This window comes from Purpureocillium lilacinum (genome assembly GCF_023168085.1).
Source record: "Purpureocillium lilacinum CBS 284.36 DNA, scaffold_4, whole genome shotgun sequence".
Classification (NCBI taxonomy): Eukaryota; Fungi; Ascomycota; class Sordariomycetes; order Hypocreales; family Ophiocordycipitaceae; genus Purpureocillium; species Purpureocillium lilacinum.
This window is the reverse complement of record NW_027072114.1, coordinates 3,857,913-3,872,602: the sequence shown is the minus strand read 5'-3', so window position 1 is coordinate 3,872,602 and position 14,690 is coordinate 3,857,913. Positions and strand designations below refer to the sequence as shown.

Genomic DNA, 14,690 nt, shown 5'->3' with positions numbered 1-14,690 from the left:
GAAGGAACTCACATGCCCGCCATTGAGTCTTCCTGGCCGCTCCTCGCATGCCGCTGGCTCAAACTGTAAATGCTCTTCAACCTTCCTCGCCACCCAGCCCGCAGAAGCCCGCGCGGGACACGCGGAACGGGCGCCCGGCCACATCCCGAAAGTGTTCATAGTCGCCCAAGCGCAGGACCGCGCGCTTTAGACTAGCCCGTCTTTGTAACCCCCCCTGTTCGCAAATGCAACCCTTTGAACGGCTCCAAGCACCAGAGCGCGGCACACCCCAACCCTCCCCCAGCCGCCCTGTCCACAGCTGTTACGACCTCCGCGTCGGTCGTAAACTGGGTGACTGGGTGCTGGACTGATCCTGATCAGCAAAGGCAGGGGCTGTACAAGGCACATGTCCCGACGTGCGCGTTCGGAGATGCCAGGAGCGGTTGTCTGGTCCGTCCTGCTGGCAAGACTCGCCCGAGAGTCATCAATTTGAGTAGCGGCTGGAGCCAACCGCTGATGTCGTCAGGCGCCTTCCAGGTTTCATCATGTCTCGCACCTTCACTCTACTTACTTCAACGAAGCACGGCCCAAGTGCGCGTGGCAAAAAAAAAGAAACTTGGTGCAGAAGCTAAATGTACTCGTCACATTGCCTGTAGAATGTACGAGCAGCGCGGCCAAGTGGGACTGCGTCCGGTTGCCAGAAGACTAGCTGCTTGGCTCGCTCCATGTCGCTTGCACGCTCCGGCGCGGGACGAGATCAAGGCAGCGCAGGTTTCGCTGGAGCCAAGGGGGATGGATTGCTCTGCCCCAGCCCGAAATTTGCGAGCTGCCAGTGGGTTGGGTGAGCCTCTCCGTACGGGGAGCCCCGATGAAGAGCCTCTCTTGAATCCGTCAACTGGGTCGCTTCAATCCCTAGAGCCTCTCCGTCCAATTATGCGATGGTCCAAGCTTCCCAGGCCTTGATTTCGACTTCCAACCGACTGGTTTGGCCGCAGTTGGATCAATGCCGTGATGCCCGGATTCCCTGAATGGCCTGGCTGCCTTGTTGGCCGCAGACGTCACTGCATTCCTTCTCCGGCCAACACCCTGTTTTCCAGCACCAACGCCACAGCCTTATCACATGTAGCCATGACGTCCAACGCACCCGAGGTTTCTCAAGGCCGCATGCCCAGGGCGACAAGTTTGGGTCGTGAAGCTCCAAACACGCCGCCGTCGTGTCGAATTACCACCGTTGTAGATCGCGATTCCTAGGGGCTAAGCATCCGCAACACCCGCTACACTCGGGCCTTCGGGAGTCCGGCCAAGGCACCAGACCGGCACAAGGAGAAATTGGATACCTCCGCGCTGACACAGCCTCACCAGGCCGTCGAGTCACATCGGCAACGCTTGGGTCATCGAGCGGCAACGCCCATTTACGGCCAAGGCAAGCCCATCGCGCTGCGTTGGCGCCCCTGGTTCCCGCAAGATCGAGACCACACCACATGCACCCGCGGCGCCAAACGAGATTGAACGCGGTCGTGCGAAGTCTAAAAATTGACCAGACAGTTATAGGGGGTGTGGAGTCCCGAACGCTGGTCTGGGGATCAGGAGGTCTTGCAACTGTAGCAAGGCCAAACGTTTCGCGAAACGGCGGCGCGAGATGCCTGTTGGTCGTGTATCCCTGAGAATTTGCCTCCCGTCGATTTTTTTTCCTCAACCGGCCATAATCATCTAGCTAGTGATCCGTATGCATGCCAAAGCGCGCGTTCACCGGCATGTATCGGTTAGAGAGCCGCGGTCCGGACTGTTCCTTCGAGTATTTGTAAAGCTAGTTCACAACGTGTATCGACATGTGCTGGGCGGCAACTCGACTCCGATTCACTAAAGCATGCATGCGGCTTATGCAAGGGGTACATCAATCTGGAGCAGGCTCTAACGCTGCTTGGTCGATCCCGCCGGCAGGGAAGGCTTCGCATGGATTCCTATTTGCGTGGTGGCGTGGTGTTCGCAAGGTCTTTCATTTCCGGTGGCAAATCCCGACCTCAGAGACTCTTACTATCACGTGAAACGAGTGCATACTGAAGAGCCCGTGCCTGAGCCATACTTGCTGTGGTCTGAGGAGTATTCGACGTCATGGTCAAGAAAGCCTTGATGTTCGCGGACATTGATGTCGTTGCGAGTTCACCCGTTCTAAGAAATGGGGTTCTTCGTAACCACCTGTACAATTCAATGATGTTGTCGGGCACCTTCTGGTACCCTTCTTCCTGGCCGTTGACACACCTCCATCAGGTTGACGTGCACGTTGTTCTCTTTTACGGTGCTAAGGGGCCATTATATGTTGTTTTCCAACGCAATCAAGACACGCCGCACACGGTCTGTCCGAATTGTGTCCTCTTGACACTGAGTCCCTACCAACGTCACAGCTACCTTACGCATACGCAATTGATTTTTTAATCTGCAAACAGTGATCTGGTTCGCTGTCGGGCTGAGCTCTTTTCATTGCTCTATCTAAATGCCCAGTGCAGTGTGCAGTGGCGAAAGCGATATGGACTCGACGTTCAAGTGAGCTCAAAGGACGAGATGCCCTTCAAGCTCGACCGGCTGTCGAGTCAGACTGTCTGCTCACCGCCGATTTCTCCCTCCGAATCCTGCCGCAGAATTGCCTCGAACGCTCTCGGTGTCTGATGGTGATCAGCTAACGGTGAGTTAGAAAACGGGCCAATGTCGCCATCTGCCTCATCAAGGACCTCATAATGGCAGCGCAGATTTCTAGAACCCGAGTAGTTAATTCGTAATGCACTCACATACAGTCCAATCAAATCAGCCTCACAATAAAATGCCAGGTGGGATTGTTTTGTCATGTGCGCACATGTGTACAATGCGCCAGTATGAGCAAGTTTCCATTCATGGACACCCGAAACTTCTCCATGAGAAGACTTGTGCCATAATTGCAACCGGCTCGCCAATGGCCAATGTTCTCTAGTGAAGCCACTATCGTCAGGCTGGGAACCATGCCTCGTTGTCGGTTGCGAGTCGCTCAGACCGCGTTGTTGGCGTGCGAGGGCGTGGTGGCCGCGACGCTTCTGACTCTGTTCGGATTTGCTTATCCCAATCGTTTTAGAACCAGATTATGGGAGGAAGGCGGCGCTCACAAATGGAATTCCGATCCGCGACTGAGAATTTACTTTTACGCCAACCATCGCGAGCCGCCCGAGGTCCCGCTGATATGGTCTCAACGGTACGCTTGGCGCTCTTCCTCCAAGCAGCTCGGCAGAAAGCGAGAGACTGACTTGGTACCTCGTAGCCTGACAGCATCGAACCTCTCCATCGCAGTCCTCACGACATTCGTATTTATCACGCGCATGGCGGTGTCACGCTGTAGCTTCTTGCCAGAATACACCAACGTCTTCTACGACCTGCTGCTGTTGACGCTCTGGTCCGTCAGCGTCGCGGGTCAATTATCTGGAGACCGCAGTGACTCCAAGCACGCTTGCAGCCACCCTTGGTATCTTGTGCGTGGGTGTGCCGAGACATCGGGACAAAACCAGGGCTATTGTCGCATTGCTCAGGCAAGCTTCGTCTTCTCTCTTTTAGCACTGGTCGTGTATGGTGCAAGATTGCTGCTTTGCTCCTATGTGGCCCTATTCGAGAAAGACAGGGAGTGTCACGGAGACCTGAAGTGCGGGCCGGATCATGAAGAGAAGAGCTCATTCAGTGATTTGGAATGGGCCCCAGAGCGAGAGGTCAAGAGACACGGGTGGTTGGATCAGCCACTCAGCCCCGTCCTCGCGTTTTTCCCTGAGACACCCAGGTGACTGCTGCATTTACGAGCATGCGGACATTAAATCGGTAGTGCACACTTTTTCGTGGCAGTGGCTGGACGCAGTGGCCTCGGGTGCACTTTCAATACAGTGGGCTCTGTGGCGGGACGTCGTCAACACTTTACGGCATGCGAAGGGATGAGAACATCACATCTTCCCAGGCGGTTCTAGTTTTGGTATAGATAGCTATATAGGATCACATGCGTGCGATATGGTGAGCTAGGCTGCGCAGTGTGAATTTTCGGCATTGAGTGCGGCCAATATAGATTCTAAATGTGTTAGAAGTTACATTCAATGTATCGAGAGTCGAACCACCTGGCCGGTTGTGTCATGAGCACGCACGATAAGCCGTACCAGCAATGGTCTAAAGCGCCGCATGAATGCAAGTCTTTATTTATTAGGATTGAATCACTGTTCAGTGTTCCATCTCGACTGGGACTCGAGATGGATAATGCCGGCGAACACGAAGCGTACAGTGCAGGGTAGGGCAGTATGCCGGCGGGCGGCCGGTGCAGCATCGCAAATCGCAATCTCCATTTCACGCCGCAAACTCCCATCACTACATGGGGAAAAGAGCGACTTGGTTGCCCTCAAAAATTACAATCAAGGTTGAAACGGGTCGGTGAAGCCAGCGCGGTCCCCCACCATTGCTGGCCGCTGGGCACCTTTCCCCGACGCGCCCCACATTGGAATGCGGTTTTGCGCGTGAGGCGTATCGTGATGGCACAATACAGGGCTCACCAACATATCCTTGGGCGCCACCAATTTCCCGTCAGCTTCCAACATAACTAGAACAAATCATCGCTACGATTTGAAGCAAACTGTAGACTACATGACGACACTATGTCTACGAGTTCCTGCTTTCTCAACAACTCATGGGCAAGGGCCGACGAGGCCCGCGGCGCGATCCCTTGGAGCTGGCTCGGCCTGTTGGCTCGCATAAAAGCTTTACACGCTGTCGCCATTCTCGAGATGAGAGGCTGTAGACACATGACCGCGTTTTAACCACCAATCTGCAAGCCTACACGAAGCAAAAGCCGTGTGGCATTTGACCCGCGCTCCTGAGACCAGGTGTGAGGCATACATCCCGCCCGCTGACATCAGAGCACCTCACCTCTCCTACTGGGACCCTCCAGATGTCGAGCAGACTCCATGCATGTGGACTGCTACCCGGTACCGAAGCAATTGACCCTGTGGGAGAAATACACACACGTGTAGTCGCACATGAACCGAGTTTCTCCGGATGGACCGTGCCGTAACATCATCGTGTTCATTGGGGCTTGGTGGAAATGGCCTTGCGATGCTTCGCGGGCCGGATGTTCGGCGGCTTGAACTGTGCAACAACTCATCTGGAGCTTCCAAGGACGCAACCTCAATTTGGAGAGAGTCGGGTTCCCCACGCGCGTCCAGCACTTCAGGACTCGGAAGCTGCTGGCCCGTTATCCGGCGCGTCGGGAGCAAGAAGACACGGATGAGAGGGCCTCGACCCGACCGACGAACCGCGCGCGACATAACCTCCGGTTCTGAGACATGGCCATGACTGGGAATCGCGACACCGATGAACCGCCGCCGCAGAGCTGCCCGTCCTGCTGCCGGCACGTGGAACACATTGCGAAGGATCATTGCAAAAGATCACTGGGGATCCGCATGCTAGGAGTCCACATAAACATTGGAAGATGTTGCATCTCGAGAGACCCAAGAACTACGAAGCGGCAGAGTTTCCTCTGCTTGAAGCATTGTATCCAGGCTTGCCACGGAACAGTCACTCCGGTCATGCGCTTTCAATCGGACCTAGGCGATAATGCGCCTCTCCGGGACTACACGTAGACTACCGCCCGCCAAGCTTTCTCACGAATTCGCGCTGCGAGGCAACTGAAGCAGTTGTGACGCGTAGCCTCAGCGCTTGGCTCTTTTAGCATTTGAGCCGGCTGCTTGTTGTGAGGAAGCCAAGCTTGCTAAGCTGGTTCCTGAGACACTCGTGTCTTGCAGCGTGCACTGTTTGCAAGCGGGAACGGCTGGGCCGCGTGCCCGGTAGTGAGACATTACCGTCAGAGCAGCGTCAAGCGTTGAATGGCAAGGTGACTACGAAGTGCTAGATCAAAGTCCGCGTTGCGGAATCGCAATGCTATAGTGGTCTTGGTATATCTCGATATTTGCGAAGTGTCCATCGCGAAAGTCGGCGTGATCATTATCTGGAAGGACTTACATCCAGCAGCATCAGCCAAGTCGCATACAATTGTAGGAAGCGAGCCTGGACGTCCGTATTTACAATGACCTCGTTGGGCCGTCCTGTCTCGATTCGCCCTTCATTCCAGCTTTCGCGATCACATACCGGCATGAGCGCGCACAGCCGACGCTCTTCAACACCAGCCCAGGCACCGATCCCCACGATTGTCTCAAGCTTCCATAGCGCCTTGACGCGGAAAGGCCGTGGGGTTCCAATCAGGTCGCAGCTTCCAGCTGGGCCCTCGCACACCTGGAGCCCGCGCTCATCACAGGTCATAGACACCTCATTTGCAATCGGTGATTTTGTTGACAATCGGCAGAGGAAGCGTTGTAGCATCGCGGACGGGGCTGATTCGCGTGGGTTCTATAAAGGAGGTCGCTCGTCGCGCCGCAATGTTGTCGGTTGTGCTCTCCAGACTTACACTGCATACTCACCAGTCACTCATTCGCTTTTGCATCATACTCCCAACCACAACCGCCACCATGAAGTTCACTCTCTTCTCCATTGCTGCGCTCTGCGCCCCTGCCGTCATGGGCATGGCCATCCGCTCCTCTGAGGAGTCCGGTACGTTTACTACTACACCAACATCCCGCGCCTCCCCAAAATAAGAGGCGTGAACAAACAAATAGCTAATTGTGTCATCGTGCAGAGCACCACCCCACCATGATGGCCAAGCACGTCAAGCAGCACTGCAAGGACCTCGAGCCCGAGTGCCAGAAATTCCTCATCAACGTGTTCGAGAGCGCGTCCGGCGGCGACGCCGACGCCGCCGAGGCCGGCAACGCCAAGGGCTCGCACTCTTCGCACAAGGAGTTCGCCAACAGCCTGACCGAGGAGCACTCCAAGTGCATCAAGCCGCTCATCGACTGCGGATACAACCTGAAGAAGCTCGGCCTGAACTAAGGCGCATGACATGATTCACGTTCACGGTGTGGCAAGGCAATTGGAGTGAGTGGTGGTGGTGAAACTGTTGGGCGTTTTCGGGATACACGTTCTGCTTTCCGCCGGGGATGGCGGTTCCATTTTTGAGGAGAGGATGCTGTTTGGTGGTATAAAGAACAGCTCGCTTAATATATCCTCCATGAAAGCTCAAAGACATGTTCTGTTCGTGTAAGCCAGGGATAGAACCGTCCGTAGCCAGACGCGCTCATTGCCGCACAACGCTGGATGTAAGCTTTGAGGCACAGTAGTCGAATATGAAGACAGACACTCAATTTCTCCACGAATGACCAAATACTCAACAACGTGACGGGCCCTGTCGTACTTTGCTGTAAAAGATCGCGGTCCAAGGATCAATAGCCGTCGGTTCTAGTCATCTGTTGGCGAGCCCAAATTCCCGTCGCCAACCATTTCTCCGACGGCTCGGGAGGTTGGCACCGTCATCTTCCCCGCAAACATCCAGCCATGCGAACAGGGATGTTTGTGCCAATTGCCGGAACAAATAAGCAGCGGCTCGTCATCTCCAAGATTCGGCATTGAGTCGCGGGGACCCCAGTCCCTCACGACAGCGCAGACAGGATAGAGGGACTCATTCGTGGAAATACTGTTGGGGCACTTTTGGCCACATCCTGATGATGGCTCATCGTTTATTGTCATGCATATATACCTCTGTGTATCCAGAGCGCATCTCCAGCAATGGGGTATGACACCAATGGCAGCATCCACGTAGCGGCCAAAGATGCATCTTCAACGCTTCGCAGTCGCCACTGTCATCGCCAGCGCCATAGGCGCCCGTGCCCTCGACGGCAGCCGTTTTCTGTGGTACACCTCACCCGGCAAAGAATGGGAGTCGGACGCCCTCCCCATCGGCAGCGGGCGGCTCGGCGCCACCATCCTTGGCGGCACTGGCACCGAGCTCATCCCGCTCAACGAGGACACCATCTGGTCCGGCCCGCTACAGGACCGCACGCCACCACGGGCGCTCGCCGCGCTGCCCCGCGTGCGCGACATGCTGCTCGCGGGCAACTACTCGGCGGCGACCAACCTGTCCATGGAGGACATCTTCGCCGCGGAGCCAGCAGAGCGAGCTTTTAGTTACTTTGGAAACCTTGCCCTCGAGTTCGGGCACGATGATGTTGATGAGTACGTGCGGTGGCTTGATACCAGGCAGGGTAACGCGGGGGTTTCATACATGTACAAGGATGTGAACTATACGTGAGTGTGTTTTTGCCCAATGTTGTAGCGATGGGTGGCTGACTTGCCGCTGGCAATGTAGCCGAGAGTATATCGCCAGCTTTCCGGCTGATCTGCTCGCTGCGCGCTTCACGGCAAGCAAAAAGGGCGCCTTAAGCTTGAAGGCTCGGTTCACCCGCGAAGGCAACATTACGTCGAACATTGCTTCGTCTGCTGGTGGCGTACACCAGCTGACGATGGGCGGTTCCAGCGGACAGAAGCCAGAGGACCATCCGATTCTGTTCCTCGGCAAGGCCCGTTTCGTGACTTGCGGCGGTACGTGTACATCCCACTACGGACGCTGGCATAGGAACTGACGGATGCAAAGGACGCGTGAGCGCTTCCAACGACACCTTGGTCATCACTGGAGCCACCAGTATAGACGTCTTCTTCAACGCCGAAACAAACTATCGGCATGCCACCAACAAGTCTCTCGAAGCTGCCCTCGACCGCAAGTTGACAGCCGCCGTGCAAAAGGGATACACGAAAGTGAAGCGCGAAGCACTCGCCGATGCGACCTCGCTCCTCGACCGCTCGGCCATCAACCTCGGGGCATCACCCGACGGCCTGGCTGATCTGCCCACCGACCAGCGCATCGCACATGCGCGCACCGGCCTGCAGGACGTGCAACTCGCGACCCTAGCGTGGAACTTTGGCCGCCATCTGCTCGTCGCGTCGTCCCGCAACACGCCCGCCGCTGTCGACATGCCCGCGAACTTGCAGGGCGTGTGGAACAACAAAACGACGGCGGCGTGGGGTGGCAAGTATACCATCAATATCAACATTGAGATGAACTACTGGCCCGCGGGGCAAACCAACCTGCTCGAGACCCAGGAGCCGCTTTTTGACCTTCTCAAGGTCGCGAGGCCGCGCGGACGGGACATGGCTCGAAGCATGTACGACTGCGACGGCGTCGTCTTTCACCACAACCTTGATCTCTGGGGCGATCCGGCGCCAACCGACCACAACGACCATTCGACGATGTGGCCGATGGGAGCCGCGTGGCTGGTGCAGCACATGATTGAGCACTACCGCTTCACTGGCGACAAGGACTTTTTAAGACGTACTGCGTATCCGTATCTCGTTGACGTGGCAAGATTCTACCGGTGCTACACGATGATGTGGGAAGGCTCACGAGTGACGGGTCCGTCCATCTCGGCCGAGAATCGGTTCGTGATTCCGGATAACGCAACAGTGGCCGGCAAGCCGATCGGCATCGACATTGCTCCGGAGCAGGACAATCAGCTGATGCGCGATGTCGTGACGGGCCTTCTCGAGGCCGCCGCTGCGTTGGGCATCTCCAGCTCGGACAAGGACGTCCAGGCGGCGAGAGATTTCCTCCCCCTCATCCGAGAGCCGCGCATCGGATCGTACGGGCAGATTCTCGAATGGCGCTACGAGTACGAGGAGACGGACCCGGCGCACCGCCACCTCTCGCCCCTGTATGGCCTGCATCCGTCTCATCAGTTCGCACCGCTCGTCAACCAGACGCTGAGCAGGGCGGCCAAGGCGCTCCTCGACCACAGGCTCGCCAGCGGGTCTGGCAGCACGGGCTGGAGCCGAACATGGACCATCAACCAGTATGCGCGGCTGCTGTCGGGCGCCGATGTATGGAAGCACGTCACTGCGTGGTTCGCAAAGTACCCGATGACCAACCTCTGGAACTCTGACCACGGCGTCAACTATCAGATCGACGGCAATTTTGGCGTCGCGAGCGGCTTGACGGAGATTTTGCTGCAGAGCCATGCTGGCGTGCTGCATATCCTGCCTGCGCTGCCAGCCGACGCGGTGCCATCCGGGAGCGCGAGGGGATTACTGGCCCGAGGCGGCTTCGAGGTGGACATGGAGTGGGCGGCAGGGAAGCTCAAGCGGGCCGAGGTGAGGTCCAAGCGCGATGGCCCGCTGCACATCAGGGTTGGGGACAGCGAGAGCTTCAAAGTCAATGGGTCGCGGTACCGCGCGTCCATCGACGCAGCAAGGGGTACCAAGTATCTCATCACGCTATAGCCGGTCGAGTGTATTATGTAGTGTCGCATGAAGTCGCCAAGTACAAGGAGGACTCGGTATCGCAGTCGTCGTCGCAGGAGAGTATCAGCCACAGTTGCACCAAACGTATTCAGCTTCCAGTCAATTCCTCCGTCTCCACGGACGGCGGGGACAAACCAATCGAGGCCCCGCCGTCAGACCAAACGGGCAAGTTGGCCAGGGATTCAGGAATCAGGCCAGGCCACGCGGCAAACTCAATTTCACTGCGTAGGCGCCGTGCCTCGGATGGCGTTTGACAGCGCCGCCAAGTCTGCAGCAGTGAATCAGAGAGTGCTGGAGAGGCCCATGACGCCGCTGTCCAGAGCCGTTACCAGTACCTTTCTCGCCTGCAATACCCACATGGCATCCCCCGAAGCGAGCTGACGACGCTGGCGCCAGGGAGTTGCCGTCCGTGGTATAGGTGCCATCCGTTGTACGCACGAAGCGAGTGCCACATGGAATGTTCCGGCTGCGCGGCAGGCCCGCCACGGGGCGAGTCGTTCCCGGCGGCGATCAATCAGTCCACTGCGGGACGCGTCGCAGAGTGCATCGTGGCGTCGGCAGTCGGTGTTTGCTGTGCGTGTGTGAGGACGGAGACCGAGGCGGGAAAGGAGCTTGGGTGCTCGGGCTTCCGCGCGCCTCTTTTCCCTAATTTTCAGGCAGCGCCGTAATTATTTGTACGTACATTCTAGTGCTGGCTATTGGACGCGGCAGGAGCTCATCGCCAGTGTTCTTGCCCCATTCTGTTTCTTGATCTCCAACTCGCATCACCACATCACAATTCTCGAGCGTCTCACTGCTTTTTTCCTCGCCCTGCGACCACGCAACCAACCTCACCCAGCCTTTCCCTCGTCCAACATGGCGGCTGGATGCTGCTCGGGCGCCGCAGAGGCCCAAGGGACATCGGCGCATCCTGCCGATCCCCATGCCCCTCACGACCATGGCTCCGACGACAGCCATGGTCACGGCCACGATCATGGTTATGACCACGAGCACGGCAGCTGTGGCGGCCATGCGGAATCCGAATCCCTCGCCCCCTGCGATCAAGCCGGCGAGTGCTGCGATGACGCGCAGGGCTGCTGCGACTCTTCCGCCTCGACAAAGTCGGCTACGCTGACCTGTTGCGACTCCAACGAAGAGCATTGCGACGGTTCGTTTGCTCCCGCCGCTATGGAACGTGGGTGACGTGTATTGACGCCGAGGCAGAAAAGTGCATCATCGCCGCCGCCGCCCTCGAATGCGAAAAGACTTGCGAGAGCGACGTCGCTGGTCATGACGGTACCGCGTCCCCCGCATCTGACCTCAGATAACTTGCATCCTGACATTGTCCAAGCCCATGCTAGTCACGACCACGCCCATGACCAGAACGGACAGCACCCTGCCTCGGCCTGCAGCACCCATCTGGCCAAGGCGTTTGACCAGTACGCTGCCTATCTCGAGTCCGCCCGTTGCATCTGCCGCAGCATCCTCGAACGAGGTTGGTCCACGACGTGCTGCGCCGAGCAGCCAAAGCAGACCCCCAAGGCCGCCCCCGTCGAGGTTGTCGCACACGCACACGCGACCGGTCAGGGAGCTCATACCCACGACGGGCCGCACCATCACCACGGAATTAAGCGTCGTGGGAAGAAGGCGCGTCATCAACATGCCGTGTTGGCCACCAAGGAGGAACAGGATGGCGGCTGCTGCAGTGGCCATCAAGTTGAGCATGGCCACCAGAGCGACAAGGACGCCGCTCTGCGTCCCGCCAATACGGACCTCGAACGGGCCGAGGGGTTGGAGCATGTCGCCTTGACTGTTGATGGCATGACTTGCTCCGGCTGCGGCAACAAGATGGAGCGCACCCTCAAGGCTCTCGCTGGAGTCTCGTCGGTCCGGGTCAACTTTGTCATGGGCTCCGCCGAGTTCAGCCTTGATACGGACGTCACCACGCCCAACGAGGTCATCAGGGCAACAGAGAGGGCCACAGGTTTCCGTTGCACCAGGCTCTCCAACGACGACCAGACAGTCGATCTCTTGGCCTCAGGGGGCTCTGCCAAAGTGCTCGCCGACATTGCCATCCCAGGAGTTACCCAAGCCACCATCTTGAACAAGAAAGTTGTCCGTCTGACCTACGACCCGGCCATTATTGGCGCGCGAACCTTGGTTGAGCGCGTGGGTGACTTGTCTGGGGGGCTTGCTCCGCCGAGGGACGACCCCAACGTGTCCAGCGGCAGGAAGAGGCTGTACGACCAGCTCGTCAAGACGGTTGTTGCTGCTTGCTTTACCATCCCGGTCGTCGTCATGGCCTGGGGCAACGATCTGGTTCAAGACGAGAAAACCAAGGCCTCCGTGTCTCTGGCTCTTGCGACCGTGGTGCAGCTTATAGCTGTTCCCGACTTCTACCGCCCAGCCATCTCGGCCCTCGTCTACAGCGGCAGCCTAGAGATGGACATGCTTGTTGTCATCAGCATCACTGCCGCTTACCTGTACTCGGTTGTTGCCTACGGCTTTATGATGGCCGGCAAGCCATTGGACACGGAAGCGTTCTTCGAAACCAGCACTCTTCTCATCACTCTGGTCCTGCTCGGACGGCTTGTCGCCGCCTTTGCTCGTATCCGCGCAGTCGTAGCGGTGTCGCTTCGGTCACTTCAGTCAACCACTGCCGTTATTGTTGAATCCGGCAGCGACAGAGAGATTGATGCACGACTCCTCCAGTATGGCGACAAGCTCAAGATTGGCCCCCATTCCGCGGTGCCCACCGATGCGACTGTCCTCAATGGGACGAGCGAGGTAGACGAATCCATGCTGACTGGTGAGAGCGTCCCCGTGTTCAAGAAGGAGGGCGACTCGGTGATTGCGGGCACCATCAACGGCTCAGGCACTCTGGTGGCTCGACTTACCCGTCTGCCGGGCAAGAACACAGTGACCGACATTGCCCAACTAGTGGAAGAGGCTGCCAACTCGAAGCCTCGAATCCAGGACGTTGCCGATCGCGTCGCTGGTTGGTTCGTGCCTGTGGTCACGTCCATCGCCCTCATTGTCATTGTGGCCTGGGTCGTCGTCGGCCTCAAGGTCCGCAACTACAACGCGGGCAAGGCCGTCTCCAACGCCATCACCTACGCAGTCGCTACTCTAGCGGTATCTTGTCCATGCGCACTCGGCCTTGCCGTGCCCATGGTGCTCGTCGTGGCGGGTGGCATTGCTGCACGCAACGGCGTCATCATCAAGTCTGCCGAATGCACTGAGCAGTCTCGAAAGGTCACAGATGTTGTCTTCGACAAGACAGGCACCATCACCGAGGGCGAGCTTGACGTTATGGAGGAGCATTTCTTTGGCGTTGACGAGGCAGAGTCCATTGCCGTCTCCAAGGCTCTCGTCGCCGGAAACAAGCATCCCGTGTCACTCGCGGTGGCAAAGCACTTGGAATCGCGCGCAACCGCTCCAGCGAAGCTTGACAATGTCCACTCGATCCCCGGCGCTGGTGTGGAAGCCACGCTCGACGGCACCAAGATCCGTGCTGGGAACCCTGCGTGGACAAACACGTCAGAAGATGCTGTTATTGTCGATATGCAGCAACGTGGTATGACTCTGCTCGTCGTTACTCGCGATGGCAAGGCCATTGCCGCATTCGCTATGCGTACCCGTCTCCGAGCTGAAGCTGCCAAGGTTGTCTCCCAGCTGAGCCGCCGCAACGTCGCAGTCCATCTCGTCTCGGGCGACCAAAAGCGTGCCGTCGAGGCCGTCGCCGCGCAGGTAGGAATCCCGAACGTGGCGTCGCAATGCACCCCGTCTCAGAAGCGAGACTACGTCGCCAACCTCATGTCTCGGGGCAAGAAAGTCATGTTTGTCGGAGACGGGACCAACGACGCCGTGGCCGTCACCCAAGCCGATGTGGGCGTCCAGCTCGCCAGCGTGCTCTCGGCCAGCGAGGTCACGCGCGGCGCCGCCGATGTGGTCCTCCTCAACGGTCTCGAGGGCATCCCCTTCCTCATGACGATCAGCAACGTGGCGTTCCGCCGCATGGCCTTCAACTTTGGCTGGTCGGCCGCGTACAACGTCCTCGCCATCCTGCTTGCCTCAGGCGCCCTCGTCAACGTGCGCATCCCGCCCGCCTACGCCGGCCTGGGCGAGATCGTCAGCGTCCTGCCCGTTATCTTTGCGGCCATGACGATGCTGCTCAAGAAGATCAAGGTCGACGTGGACGGCGTCGCTGCCGTCTAGGTGCGCAGGTGTTTGTGACTGAGTGCTGCCGTTGAAGCCAACGGGGCTCCGGCACGTCCAACACCTGCCGGGCGGGCGGCTGGCTTGAGGCAGTGACGTGGTTGTTTGATCAGAAAAGGCTCTATTCCTGGCCAGGAGGTCTGGTTCAACACGGGACGCTCGAGAGATGACGCGCTGCTCCTTCGATTCGACGACACTGACTTTCTGATTCTGGACCGGGCATGGCAGCATGCCTGCGTAGCTACCTACTTAAAACCATAACAATATGAGTAGTATTACACTCGCGA

The 14,690-nt window shown here is 57.8% G+C and overlaps 3 protein-coding genes across 3 annotated transcripts; all 3 read left to right on the top strand.

Moving 5' to 3' along the window:
• Positions 1-6,488: 6,488 nt before the first annotated feature.
• Positions 6,489-6,909, top strand: PLICBS_006332 (uncharacterized protein; the record flags this gene model as incomplete). The annotated part of the gene is made up of 2 exons (XM_018320113.1): positions 6,489-6,570; positions 6,656-6,909. 2 exons carry the CDS (start codon positions 6,489-6,491, stop codon positions 6,907-6,909), a joined length of 336 nt encoding a protein of 111 aa, XP_018182587.1.
• Positions 6,910-7,684: 775 nt separating this feature from the next.
• Positions 7,685-10,185, top strand: PLICBS_006331 (uncharacterized protein; the record flags this gene model as incomplete). Its single annotated transcript, XM_065600922.1, has 3 exons — positions 7,685-8,160; positions 8,222-8,454; positions 8,507-10,185. 3 exons carry the CDS (start codon positions 7,685-7,687, stop codon positions 10,183-10,185), a joined length of 2,388 nt encoding a protein of 795 aa, XP_065456994.1.
• Positions 10,186-11,061: 876 nt separating this feature from the next.
• On the top strand, positions 11,062-14,403 carry PLICBS_006330 (uncharacterized protein; the record flags this gene model as incomplete). The annotated part of the gene is made up of 3 exons (XM_018320111.2): positions 11,062-11,353; positions 11,410-11,481; positions 11,537-14,403. 3 exons carry the CDS (start codon positions 11,062-11,064, stop codon positions 14,401-14,403), a joined length of 3,231 nt encoding a protein of 1,076 aa, XP_018182585.2.
• Positions 14,404-14,690: the final 287 nt, after the last annotated feature.